Source organism: Cherax quadricarinatus, chromosome 21 (assembly GCF_038502225.1).
Source record: "Cherax quadricarinatus isolate ZL_2023a chromosome 21, ASM3850222v1, whole genome shotgun sequence".
NCBI lineage: Eukaryota > Metazoa > Arthropoda > Malacostraca > Decapoda > Parastacidae > Cherax > Cherax quadricarinatus.
The window spans coordinates 36389281-36404032 of NC_091312.1; the positions used below are offsets into that span (position 1 = coordinate 36389281).

Below are 14752 nucleotides of genomic sequence, written 5' to 3' on the forward strand. Positions count from 1 at the left end.
CTGCAACATTCATCACCCATGCTTCACACCCATATAAGAGCGTTGGTAAAACTATACTCTCATACATTCCCCTCTTTGCCTCCAAGGACAAAGTTCTTTGTCTCCACAGACTCCTAAGTGCACCATTCACTCTTTTCCCCGCATCAATTCTATGATTCACCTCATCTTTCATAGACCCATCCGCTGACACGTCCACTCCCAAATATCTGAAAACATTCACCTCCTCCATACTCTCTCCCTCCAATCTGATATTCAATCTTTCATCACCTAATCTTTTTGTTATCCTCATAACCTTACTCTTTCCTGTATTCACCTTTAATTTTCTTGTTTTGCACACCCTACCAAATTCATACACCAATCTCTGCAACTTCTCTTCAGAATCTCCCAAGAGCACAGTGTCATCAGCAAAGAGCAGCTGTGACAACTCCCACTTTGTGTGTGATTCTTTATCTTTTAACTCCACGCCTCTTGCCAAGACCCTCGCATTTACTTCTCTTACAACCCCATCTATAAATATATTAAACAACCATGGTGACATCACACATCCTTGTCTAAGGCCTACTTTTACTGGGAAAAAATTTTCCTTTTTCCTACATACTCTAACTTGAGCCTCACTATCCTCGTAAAAACTCTTCACTGCTTTCAGTAACCTACCTCCTACACCATACACCTGCAACATCTGCCACATTGCCCCCCTATCCACCCTGTCATACGCCTTTTCCAAATCCATAAATGCCACAAAGACCTCTTTAGCCTTATCTAAATACTGTTCACTTATATGTTTCACTGTAAACACCTGGTCCACACACCCCCTACCTTTCCTAAAGCCTCCTTGTTCATCTGCTATCCTATTCTCCGTCTTACTCTTAATTCTTTCAATAATAACTCTACCATACACTTTACCAGGTATACTCAGCAGACTTATCCCCCTATAATATTTGCACTCTCTTTTATCCCCTTTGCCTTTATACAAAGGAACTATGCATGCTCTCTGCCAATCCCTAGGTACCTTACCCTCTTCCATACATTTATTAAATAATTGCACCAACCACTCCAAAACTATATCCCCACCTGCTTTTAACATTTCTTTCTTTATCCCATCAATCCCGGCTGCCTTACCCCCTTTCATTTTACCTACTGCCTCACGAACTTCCCCCACACTCACAACTGGCTCTTCCTCACTCCTACAAGATGTTATTCCTCCTTGCCCTATACATGAAATCACAGCTTCCCTATCTTCATCAACATTTAACAATTCCTCAAAATATTCCCTCCATCTTCCCAATACCTCTAACTCTCCATTTAATAACTCTCCTCTCCTATTTTTAACTGACAAATCCATTTGTTCTCTAGGCTTTCTTAACTTGTTAATCTCACTCCAAAACTTTTTCTTATTTTCAACAAAATTTGTTGATAACATCTCACCCACTCTCATTTGCTCTCTTTTTACATTGCTTCACCACTCTCTTAGCCTCTCTCTTTTTCTCCATATACTCTTCCATATATATATATATATATATATATATATATATATATATATATATATATATATATATATATATATATATATATATATATATATATATATATATATATATGATGGGGTCCACCTTTGGTGTAAATTGTGGGACCCATAGCCTCGGAGAAGTGGATAAAAAGGCTTCAAGGAAAAATATTTGGATTTCTTCCTGAAGCTTATATATATATATATATATATATATATATATATATATATATATATATATATATATATATATATATATATATATATATATATATATATATATATATATATCTTGTAGGAGTGAGGAAGAGTCATTTGAGATTGTGGGGGAGGTGCGTGAGGCAGTGGGTAGAATGAAAGGGGGGTAAAGCAGCTGGGATTGTTGGGATAAAGACAGAAATGTTAAAAGGAGGTGGGAATATAGTTTTGGAGTGGTTGGTGCATTTATTTTATGAATGTATGGAGATGGGGAAGGTACCTTAGGACTGACAAAGAGCATACATAGTTCCTTTGTCTAAAGGCAAAGCCTGTTGAGTATATCTGGTAAAGTGTATAGTAAAGTTATTATCGAAAGAATTAAGAGTAAGACGGAGAGTAGGATAGCAGATGAACAAGGAGACTTTAGGAAGGGTAGGGGGTGTGTGGACCAGGTGTTTACAGTGAAACATATAGATGAACAGTATTTAGGTAAGGGTAGAGAGAGCTTTTTCGTTCCATTTAAGGATCTGAAGAAGGCCTATGATAGGGTGGATAGGAAAGCAATGAGGCAGATGTTGCAAATTTATGGAATAGGAGATAGGTTACTGAAAGCAGCGAAAAGTTTTTACGAGGATGGCAAGGCTCAGGTTATACTATGTAGGAGAGAAGAAGATTATTTCCCAGTAAAAGTAGGCCTTAGACAAGGATGTATGATGTCACCATGGTTATTGAGTATATTTATAGATGGGGTTGTGAGAGAAATGAATGCTCGGGTGTTGGCAAGAGTGTGGGATTAAAAGTAAAAGAATCTAACACAAAATGGGAGTTGTCACAGTTGCTTTTTGCTGATGACAATGTGCTTTTGGGAGATTCTGATGAAAAGTTGCAGAGGTTGGTGGATGAGTTTGGTAGGGCATGTAAAATAAGGAAAATAAAAGTGAGCATAAGAAAGGTGATGAGGATAGCAAACAAATTAGGTAATGAAAGACTGGATGTCAGATCGGAGGGAGTGAATGTATTCAGGTATTTGGGAGTGGACTTGTCAGCAGATTGGTCTATGAAAGATGAGGTGACTCAGAATTGAGTAGAGGGAAAAGATCAGTGGAGCAATGAGGAGTCTATGAAGGCAAAGAACGTTATGGAAGCAAAGAGGGGTAAGTATGAAAGTATAGTGGTACCAATGCTCTTATATCGGTGTGAAGCATAGGTGGTGAATGTTGCAACATGGAGAAGGCTGGAGGCAGTAGAGATGTGGTGTCTGAGGGCAATGTGCGGTGTGAGTATAATGCAGAAAATCCATAACTTGAAGATTAGAAGGAGGTGCAGGGTTCTAAAATTATTATCCATAGTGAAGAGGAGGGGTTGTTGAGGTGGTTCGGACATTTTGAGAGGATGGAACAAATGGAATGACTCAGAGGGCATGTAAATCTGTAGTGGAAGAAAGGCGGGGAAGGCTTTCTCCTAAGAAATGCTGGAGGGAGCGGGTAATAGAGATTTTGTGTGTGAGGGGTTTGGTCTTCCAGCAAGAGTGTGTGAGCGTGTTAGGAGCGAGTGGAGACGAATGGTTTTTATGATTTAACGTGCTTTTGGAGTTTGAGCAAATTAACATTTATAAAGGGATTCAGGGAAACCAGTTAGCTGGTTGTGAGTGCTGGAGGTGGGAAGCACAGTGCCTGTACTCTGAAGGAGGTGTTGATATGTTGCAGTTCTTTTAACTGTAGTGTAAGCACGTCTCTTGCAAGAGTAATGGAGTGAATAATGCTCAAAGTGTTTCTTCTTGTTTGGATCACCCTGTCTCGGTGGGTAACAGCCGATGGTTAATAATATATATGTAAAGATAGTAGAATTGTAATCGCTTTCTTGATTTCTCACATTTTCAAGGAACTGTAAAAATAAACGATCAAGAGGAAGGCATATAAAGACTAGACAACACATCACAGTTACTTTACAACACCTGACTTTTTATGATGATGTAAGTGAAACAGCTGATATTCTACCGAAGAATTAAAATTTTTAGATTATCTAATGTATTCTAAATTCTCCCCAAATTTTATTGATTACAAATGAATCCAATTTGTATAAACCAAAAGCAATATTCGTATTTTCAAAAGTATTTTTAATGAAACTTGATTCTATTATATCCCTCTCAACTTTGGGCTTGTTAGATACAACTTTCTCAGTCTTTTGAAAATTAATTAGATGGTTAAAATCTCTCACATGAATTAACAGAGCATTATAATCTTGTCCAGTTCTAATGCTATATTTATGTTGGTTTAATCTTAGTTCAAGATTTTTACCAGATTGACCGTAATAAACTATCACATATTATACAAGGAATCTTGTAGACACATCCATCAGCATTAAGAGAAGGTATGTCAACCAAGTTGTCATGGTAAGGGAGAACCAACATATTTTTAGTTAAATAAGATTGGTTGTTCCTTTTGAACTGAAAAAAGTATTTCGATCAGTTTTAAAAGATTTATCAATTAAATTTATTGGGTATTTTAGATGTTTGGTATTTTAGATCATTAGGGATCATACAGCACCTGGGAAAGATTTAATTAGATTTGATCTAAGAAAAGAGAGAGAGAGAGAGAGAGAGAGAGAGAGAGAGAGAGAGAGAGAGAGAGAGAGAGAGAGAGAGAGAGAGAGAGAGAGAGAGAGAGAGAGAGAGAGAGAGAGAGAGAGAGTAACTTCAATTCTCTAGGTCATGAGACAAATAACATTCTTCAAAAATAAAAGTAAATTTTAAATATATATTTTATTTATTAAACAAAACATACACAAATAAATAAAATAAATAACACAGTCCATTTAAATAAAATTAAATAACACTATTATACACTTTATGGTCACAATATCGTCAGAATACGTAGTCAAACTGGAAATATTCACGAGAAGGTTTATGTACACGAGTTGACCTATGTACGTGAGGAGGCCCACGTACACGAGTTGACCTATGTACGTGAGGAGGCTCACTTACACGAGTTGACCTATGTACGTGAGGAGGCCCACGTACACGAGTTGACCTATGTACGTGAGGAGGCCCACGTACACGTGTATATACACAAATATTGGAAAAGTTGTCTTGTCAGTCATCGAGGAAGTAAAGGTCAAAAATGTCTTTCTTCAGTCATTGAAGCCAAAATGAAAGAAGGAAGACTATTCAGTACCTGACTAGAGTCAGTCTTCCTGAAGTTCAGGTAAGTCACGGGGATGAATGTTTACAAGTCTGATAACAAATAAATAACTTAAAACTAATTAACAACTGAACAAGAAACATTCTAACAAAGATTCAAACAACCTATTTCTACAACACTGATGCGATTTTGTTAATTATAAAAGAAGTAAGAGTCTCGTAAAAATAACAATGACGCGGTTCTATTAATTATATAAAACGTAAGTCTCGTAAAAATCTTCACTGTCTTACTCATCTCCTCTTAAGTGTTCTCTGGAAATCTTAAAGTGAGAAAAGTCATCTGTTAGTTGGTATATTTGGTTTTTAAATCCTCTTGAGTATACGTAAAGGTTGAATGTTACTTTTAAATTTAGAATCTGAAGTCACCCCATCGCGATGCCACACGTAACAGTTCATTGAGAATGAAATATTCACCTTTGGGGAATAACGGTGTTGAGAGTCATTAGTAAGTCTTACGATGCTTGTATGTAATATGAGTAATATTACTCAGTTATAATGTTACGTTAAATCATATAAGTAACGTCAAAGCCTCTTACAAAAACTAGAAAAAATCGATCTTTAGTCACATTCACAAATCTAATTTTAATGTGAATTAAAATTGAGTAATATCAGAAATATCTACTTATAAGTAACTCCAAATTAAACATGAACCTTGGTTTCTACTTTCAACCTATCGTCCCAGAAAAGAAAAAAGCATTTAGCGAGATCCATAATTATGTTTATAGTTAACATGTTGAGTATTTGGTATGAACTTCATGTCTGATGTTAGTTTATTCAGGTCGAGAATGTTTGCAAGTCCTTCGTCATCTTTCATTTGTAACTTATGTTGCACTTTCTGACAGCGGCGGAACAACTGACTATCACAGTATTCGCATTGACCAAGAGGATTGATATTACGTACACAAATTGTAAAGGTATAAGTGTGACTCGTCTGAGGATGGCTAAAATTTAGTGGTACTATTATTGAGTCAAATGGTGAAACCTTTCATAAGTTCGTGAGGAAATGAGGTTTAGTGTCAAAGTTAATGTGATGAATGGAAGGCCAAGTTGTTCGGTGTCTAGGTCATCCAAATGTTAGTTATATTATTTATCTTGATCTATTTGTCACTGAAGACTTATCTGATATTATCAAGACAAACAATAAAGGGATGTCAAGGTTAAAAATGTGGATACATACGTATACTGAATGAGGAGAAACGAACCAACGTCTCCTGAGCGTCGAACTGTGTCCAGCAACACATACACAGTATTATACACACACACACACACACACACATATATATATATATATATATATATATATATATATATATATATATATATATATATATATATATATGTATATATATATATATATATATATATATATATATATATATATATATATATATATATATATATATATATATATATATATATATCTATATATATATATATAACTATCTATATATATATATATATATATATATATATATATATATATATATATATATATATATATATATATATATATATATATATATATACATATATATATAGAGCGAACGAATCTGTCTTTTGATGAAAAGTTATGGGAAGGGAAGAAATTCATTGGAAAATCACTACTCCTTCCCAGGACTTAATCACCATTTATCTACAGTTGCTTGAAACTTCTCGATGGCAGTGTGGACGCGTGATGCAAGACGCTGCACAATTGGCAGGTTTATGAATGATGGGTTACCGACGGCTCTCCGGTTGTAGCTACTATAACCTCCAGTACCACCGTAACCTCCAGTACCACCGTAACCTCCAGTACCAGAGTCTTCCTCCATTTCCAGTTCCTCTAACACACTCTGAACGACCGGCAATATGTCTTTTAGGATGATTACCAGAAGATTAACTGTGGGAAGGAGAGATAGATAAATATTAATGAAGAACACTGCAAGCCTCTACTCAAACCTTCTTGACATGAAGCTAAAAGATTTAACCGATATATCAAATTTATGTAAACCAAACTGCAATTTTCTTTGCGGTATCTAGTGTCTATTAATGAAACTTTCCCTAAAATTATGGATTAACTTTAATTTGCTGATATTTTAACTACGAACTTTCAGTGAGTGAAACTAGAACACTAATTGAAAATAAAGATTTCCCTATCCGTTCTGGTTCTGGCCCATTATCAATACGCTCCACTGGATTGTTTATTAACCTCCCGTTGAAATCACCGAGAAAAATTCTCCCGTCTATAGATAATAATAATGACGCTTGATGGCTATTGAATACACTGCAAAAATATAAGTGCTAATGCATTTCCAAAACTCAGAAGTAATTCTTATGGATGCTACTTACGGATGAGATGAAGGAGAGCAATAATGACCAGCGCCTGAATGGCAACTTCGAAGGCTGCGAACCCAGGTCCTTCAAATAATGCTTTTAACACCTTCTTAAGAGCAGATTTTCCTGAATGAACAAAGTTGACGGAATGAAGAAGCAAGAAAGAGAATATTAGATCTTTCTGTGGCTATTTAGGCAATGGAGCAAAAATTTAATAATATTAACAATAAAAAACAATAACAAAACGACTAATGAATGCTTAGCAAGCAATTATATATAATGATTAATGTCGAATGATAATCCTTCCATATTTAATAGAGTATTACGTCACAATTTGAGCAAATATTTCAATAATATTATAAAACTGATGGCATCCTTTCAAAGATGCATCAACTTTGATGTACTTACCAAAGTCTTTAGTTTCCACCTGTTCCTCAGCCAGGGCCGATAAGTCTTTAGTTTCCAGCTGTTCATCAGCCAGGCCCGATAAGTCTTTAGTTTCCAGCTGTTCCTCGGCCAGGCCCGATAATTCATTAGTTTCCAGCTGTTGCTCGGCCAGGGTCGATAAATCTTTAGTTTCCAGCTGTTGCTCGGGCAGGGCCGAGCCCACTAAGAGCGTTAATAATAGTAACGCTTTCATCATCGTCCCCAGTTATGTCAGCGGCTGGGTCCTTGGATGCAAAGACACGATGGATAATGTCGATGGTGGTGTGTATTAAAAGAATAACAATCATGTTCATGTAACAGAAAGGCTAATAACTGCCGGAAAGTAGACGAAAGAAAGGGAAATGAATGCATGCGCTTAAGACACCAGTATTGAAGTCGTTTCTGTCGTGGGACTTTCCAGGACAGATACGTCTTCAATAGCAATGTATTAAGTTTGTACAGTGTGTTTTTTCCCATCTTACACACACACAAAGACACATTATATATATATATATATATATATATATATATATATATATATATATATATATATATATATATATATATATATATATATATATATATATACACATACATATATATATTGCTTTGGCCTGCCTCATGGTGGTCGAAAACGCATGACGCCCTAATCCACTTGACGGATTAGGGCCTCATGCGTTTTCGCCCACCATGAGGCAGGCCAAAGCAGCATGGGTTCGAGTCCTTGGCTAGCGCAGTATTGTTATTGATCAACACCATTCGATCGTGGTCACAATAATATATATATATATATATATATATATATATATATATATATATATATATATATATATATATATATATATATATATATATATATATATATGTCGTGCCGAATATGTAAAACTGGTCAATTAGCAAGAACTCATTTAAAATTAAGTCCTTTCTAAAATGTTCTCTTATACGTTGAAGAACATATTTTTTCCATTAATGTTAATGTAATTTTTTTTTAATTTTGCTCCAAAAGAATCTTAGAAAACTTACCTAACCTTATTATAATAAGAACAATTTATTTTAGCCTAACCCAACTAAATATATTTTAGATTTGTTTACAATAATTTAATACTAAACAAACACAGTGAAATATATTTTTTTCGTTAGGTTCAGAATGATTTTGCCGAAATTATTGCATACACAAATTTTTGCTTGTCTTATATGGCAAGATGAGCGTTGCTATTTAAGCCAAGATCGCAAGTTCTGCCTATTCGGCACGACATATATATATTTATTATATTTTTTTTATTATCACACCGGCCGATTCCCACCAAGGCAGGGTGGCCCGAAAAAGAAAAACTTTCACCATCATTCACTCCATCACTGTCTTGCCAGAAGGGTGCTTTACACTACAGTTTTTAAACTGCAACATTAACACCCCTCCTTCAGAGTGCAGGCACTGTACTTCCCATCTCCAGGACTCAAGTCCGGCCTGCCGGTTTCCCTGAATCCCTTCATAAATGTTACTTTGCTCACACTCCAACAGCACGTCAAGTATTAAAAACCATTTGTCTCCATTCACTCCTATCAAACACGCTCACGCATGCCTGCTGGAAGTCCAAGCCCCTCGCACACAAAACCTCCTTTACCCCCTCCCTCCAACCCTTCCTAGGCCGACCCCTACCCCGCCTTCCTATATATATATATATATATATATACATATATATATATACATATATATATATATATATATATATATATATATATATATATTACACCTGGTTGTTAATGAAAATATCTAATCAGTTAATCTCCTGGCAGAACTTCAATGCCTAAAACCATACCGACTTAGTCAAGAGATACAGTTGTTTAGATCAAACGTCAGGATGGAAAAAGAATGTGATTTAATTAATTATATAAATGACTTTCACCGTGGAATAATTGATAGTGCCAGACGGGGTGGTTTACGTATCTCAGAAACTGCTGATTTCCTGGAATTTTCATGCAAAACAGTCTCTAGAATTTACAGAAAATGATGAGAAAGACACAAAACGTTCAGTGAGCCTCAGTTCTGTAGGCGAAAATGCATTAATAAAGTCATTTTTAAGAGGAGAATGTATAAACCTGTTCAAGCTGACAGGGAAGGCAACATTACCTCAAATAGCCATTCGTTACAACAGTGGTATACAGAAGAGCATCTCTGAACGCACAACACGTCGAAACTTGAAGCGGATTGCATACACCAGCAGAAGACTACACCGGGGACCAGTCCTGTGAGATAAGAACAGAAAACTGAGGATAGTCGGTACAGGTACATCAAAACTGAACAGTCGAGATTGGAAAAACTTCGCCTGGTGAAACAAATAGCAATTTCTACTGCAATATGCAGATGGAAGGGTCGGAATTTGGCGTAAACCTTCGGGATGTTTTGGAACCGGAGATTCGCGGTATGAATATGCTGTGAATCATGTTGACTTTATAGTGTGATGAATCAGGACCTCTAAGGATGCTACCAGCACCATGTTGAATCCGTACCACGAAATATTTAGGATGTTTTGAGGGCAAAGGAGGGTCTCCACCCAATACTAGAATGGAGTACCTAATAAAACCACAGTGTGTGTGTATGTATATATATTTTAATATTCACTGATCAGTGACACAAGCAGCGACAATATAGAGCAAACAAAACAATAATCGCACTGTATACTTCGGCCTCACGTTTAGGTCCTTTTCAGCTGATAAAACTTTCGAGAAGGAAACAGTTATTCACGGCTCATCAGAGGAAGTAGTCAGGTGCGAGAGGTAAGTCAGGCGTAACAACTGGTGTCTTCAGAGCTGGGATACTGGTTCCATCATAATTCCATTGTCTTACGATAAGCTCAAGTTAAGTTTTGATGCAGTCATTGGTGACTCGATGATTTCTGTTTATATTCACAACTTTTAATGTGTGATGTCAGCAGCCTATTTGTTAATGTTTTGATTATTGAAAGCTGCTCAATAATATTGTCCATATCTGGCAGGTTTCTTGTCCTTACTAACTCTATTTGTTAAATTTTTACTTATCTGCCTGAAGAATAACTGGTTGTGGTACTGGTAAGGAATTACGTATAAACACTTCCTATTTTTTCATTTTATTTTTTGTACACACACACACACACACACACACACACACACACACACACACACACACACACACACACACACACACGTAGGCAGGATTTCAAAGGGACCTTAGACACACTGCAAGCCTGGTCCAGCAACTGGCTCTTATGGTTTAATCTCACCAAGCGGAAAGTCATGAAGATCGGGGACAGAGTACAGTCTAGGGGGTGGGGGGGGGGCTAAGACTGCAAACCTCACTCAAGGAAAAAGATCTTGGGGTGAGTATAATACCGAGCACATCTCCTGAGGCGCACATCATCCAAATAATTGCTGCAGCATACGGGCTACTAGCTACTAGCAAACCTAAGAATAGCATTCCGAAACCTCAGTGGGGAATCGTTCAGTAATTTGTACATAGTTTACCTCAGGCCCATACTGGAGTATGCAGCACCAGTTTACAACTCACACCTGGTCAAGCACGTCAAGAAATTGGAAAAAGTTCAAAGGTTTGCAACGAGACTAGTCCCAGAGCTAAGGAGCATGTCCTATGATGAGAGTTTAAAGGAAATCGACCTGACGACACTGGACGATAGGGGGGATATGATAAAGACATAAAATTCTGAGAGGAATTGACAAAGTGGACAGAGACAGGATGTTCCAGAGATGGGACACAGCAACAAGGGGTAACAGTTGGAAGTTGAAGACTCGGATGAGTCACAGGAATGGTAGGAAGTGAGATGTAATGGAGGCAGGATCCATACATCGCTTTAAGAAGAAGTATGATAAGGATCATGGAGCAGGGAGAGAATGGACCTATTAGCGACCAGAGAAGAGGCGGGGCTAGGACCTGTGAATCGACCCCTGCAACCACAATTAGGGGAGTACAATTAGACGAATGCACACACGCGCGCACACACACACACACACACACACACACACACACACACACACACACACACACACACACACACACACACACACACACACACACACACACACACGTATTTATACACGCCAAGTCGAATTTACATTTAATAGAAAGTGTAATAATATGTATACCTACAAGTACATGCACAAGGTATACAGGTCTAGCTGACATGAATGACATATTACTACATATATAGAAAGCTGCTTGTTATGCAGAGCATTTCCCGCAAATTAGGTCAGTTTTCTCCCAGGATGCGACCCACACCAGTCGACTAACACCCAGGTACCCGTTTTACTGATGGGTGAACATAGACAACTTGTGTAAAGAAACACGCCCAATGTTTCTACCCTCGCCGGATATCGAACCCGGACGTCCGCCCTGTGAACCAAGAACTTTAGTCACCAGGCCACTGGGCCACAGTAATTATCTCACATTTAACTATTTTACAATACCTACTTGACTATTGTTGCTGGGACCTGATATCATGTTACACTCAAGATGAACCTGATATCATGTTACACTCAAGATGAACCTGATATCATGTTACACTCAAGATGAACCTGATATCATGTTACACTCAAGATGAACCTGATATCATGTTACACTCAAGATGAACCTGATATCATGTTACACTAGATGAACCTGATATCATGTTACACTAGATGAACCTGATATCATGTTACACTAGATGAACCTGATATCATGTTACACTCAAGATGAACCTGATATCATGTTACACTAGATGAACCTGATATCATGTTACACTCAAGATGAACCTGATATCATGTTACACTCAAGATGAACCTGACATCATGTTACACTAGATGAACCTGACATCATGTTACACTCAAGATGAACCTGATATCATGTTACACTCAAGATGAACCTGACATCATGTTACACTCAAGATGAACCTGATATCATGTTACACTAGATGAACCTGACATCATGTTACACTCAAGATGAACCTGACATCATGTTACACTCAAGATGAACCTGATATCATGTTACACTCAAGATGAACCTGATATCATGTTACACTCAAGATGAACCTGACATCATGTTACACTCAAGATGAACCTGATATCATGTTACACTCAAGATGAACCTGATATCATGTTACACTCAAGATGAACCTGATATCATGTTACACTCAAGATGAACCTAATATCATGTTACACTCAAGATGAACCTGATATCATGTTACACTAGATGAACCTAATATCATGTTACACTAGATGAACCTGATATCATGTTACACTAGATGAACCTAATATCATGTTACACTAGATGAACCTAATATCATGTTACACTAGATGAACCTGACATCATGTTACACTAGATGAACCTGATATCATGTTACACTCTAGATGAACCTGATATCATGTTACACTCAAGATGAACCTGATATCATGTTACACTCTAGATGAACCTGATATCATGTTACACTCTAGATGAACCTGATATCATGTTACACTCAAGATGAACCTGATATCATGTTACACTAGATGAACCTGATATCATGTTACACTAGATGAACCTGATATCATGTTACACTAGATGAACCTGATATCATGTTACACTCTAGATGAACCTGATATCATGTTACACTCTAGATGAACCTAATATCATGTTACACTCTAGATGAACCTGATATCATGTTACACTCTAGATGAACCTGATATCATGTTACACTCTAGATGAACCTAATATCATGTTACACTCTAGATGAACCTGATATCATGTTACACTCTAGATGAACCTGATATCATGTTACACTCTAGATGAACCTAATATCATGTTACACTCTAGATGAACCTGATATCATGTTACACTCTAGATGAACCTAATATCATGTTACACTAGATGAACCTGATATCATGTTACACTCAAGATGAACCTAATATCATGTTACACTCAAGATGAACCTAATATCATGTTACACTAGATGAACCTAATATCATGTTACACTCAAGATGAACCTAATATCATGTTACACTCTAGATGACACTCATCAACATCTTGCAGACGATGCATACAACGTTCCATGATTCCAAGAAAGGTCGCTTAAACTATAATTTTGTTTACTAATGCTTTATTTTTGAAAGTTCTTGACTTGACTAGTCTATAGCATAATTATTATTAAATTTAATGAAAAGTGCAAAGCTCGTTAACGTTATTTATCGCCGGGAACATGGAAAGGATTAAGGGAAATGATATTTGATCCAAGAAATTGAATCGTTGCTTCACTTTCTTGGATCAAGAGTCCTTTCCCAGCATTAAAGTTGGCCTCTTCCTTGAAGGTTATTCATCCTACATGACACTGTGCGGGTTAGGACGATATATTTTTTAAATTTAAGCATGCGAGAGATATTTACCTAGGAATAGTTAATATTCCTAAACGTCCTTATCTTGTATCGTTATCTTTTGTGGTAATATTAATGACAAAACATGCAATCACCACTGCAGCAACGAATGGGAGGGAAGGGGAAGAGGGAGAAGAAGTTGCTTTAAACTTCTCGAGTTTTAAACGTTTCTTGAAGAGCAATGCATTTAATGTAGTGGAAATCTTGGTGAAGACACTAATTGTCACAGATGGATTCCCCACTTGCATGGATTTTAATTCCTTCCATAGGATAAAATTTTTTATTTAGCTAATCTGCTTTCATACGAATTATAAAGAAAAGGGATGATAACATTACTTAACGTGTTCATAAGGTGCCAGGTGATAAACTAAATAAAAAGGAAATTACCAAGACATAGGGAGCTAGGTTAAATTAATTGACTTAAGGCACTGAATAACCAATATATATATATATATATATATATATATATATATATATATATATATATATATATATATATATATATATATATATATATATATATATATATATATTAGTGGAATATAAACGCTCTATTAACATTTGCATGAAATACATTAAGAAGTTGATAAATTATATTCGTAAATTCGTAAAGCAAGAGGGCGCAAAAGGGTCCCAAGAGATCCCACCTCGTGTAAGAGTCATGACAGGAACTAACTCACGTGTAAGATGTGGTCCTCGCAATGGATTAAGACCAAGTGATGATACTAGCACCGCGCAGCGTG

At 36.6% G+C, this 14752-nt stretch overlaps 1 protein-coding gene across 1 annotated transcript; it reads right to left on the minus strand.

Annotated features, from left to right (window-relative positions):
* Positions 1 to 6416: 6416 nt before the first annotated feature.
* LOC128689041 (uncharacterized) lies at positions 6417 to 14752 on the minus strand. Its single transcript, XM_053777103.2, has 5 exons — positions 14690 to 14752; positions 9769 to 9884; positions 7623 to 7885; positions 7230 to 7340; positions 6417 to 6780 (listed from the first exon to the last, which is right to left on the minus strand). The coding sequence occupies exons 3-5, from the start codon at positions 7855 to 7857 to the stop codon at positions 6524 to 6526; spliced, it is 603 nt and encodes a 200-aa protein (XP_053633078.2). The 5' UTR covers positions 7858 to 7885; positions 9769 to 9884; positions 14690 to 14752; the 3' UTR covers positions 6417 to 6523.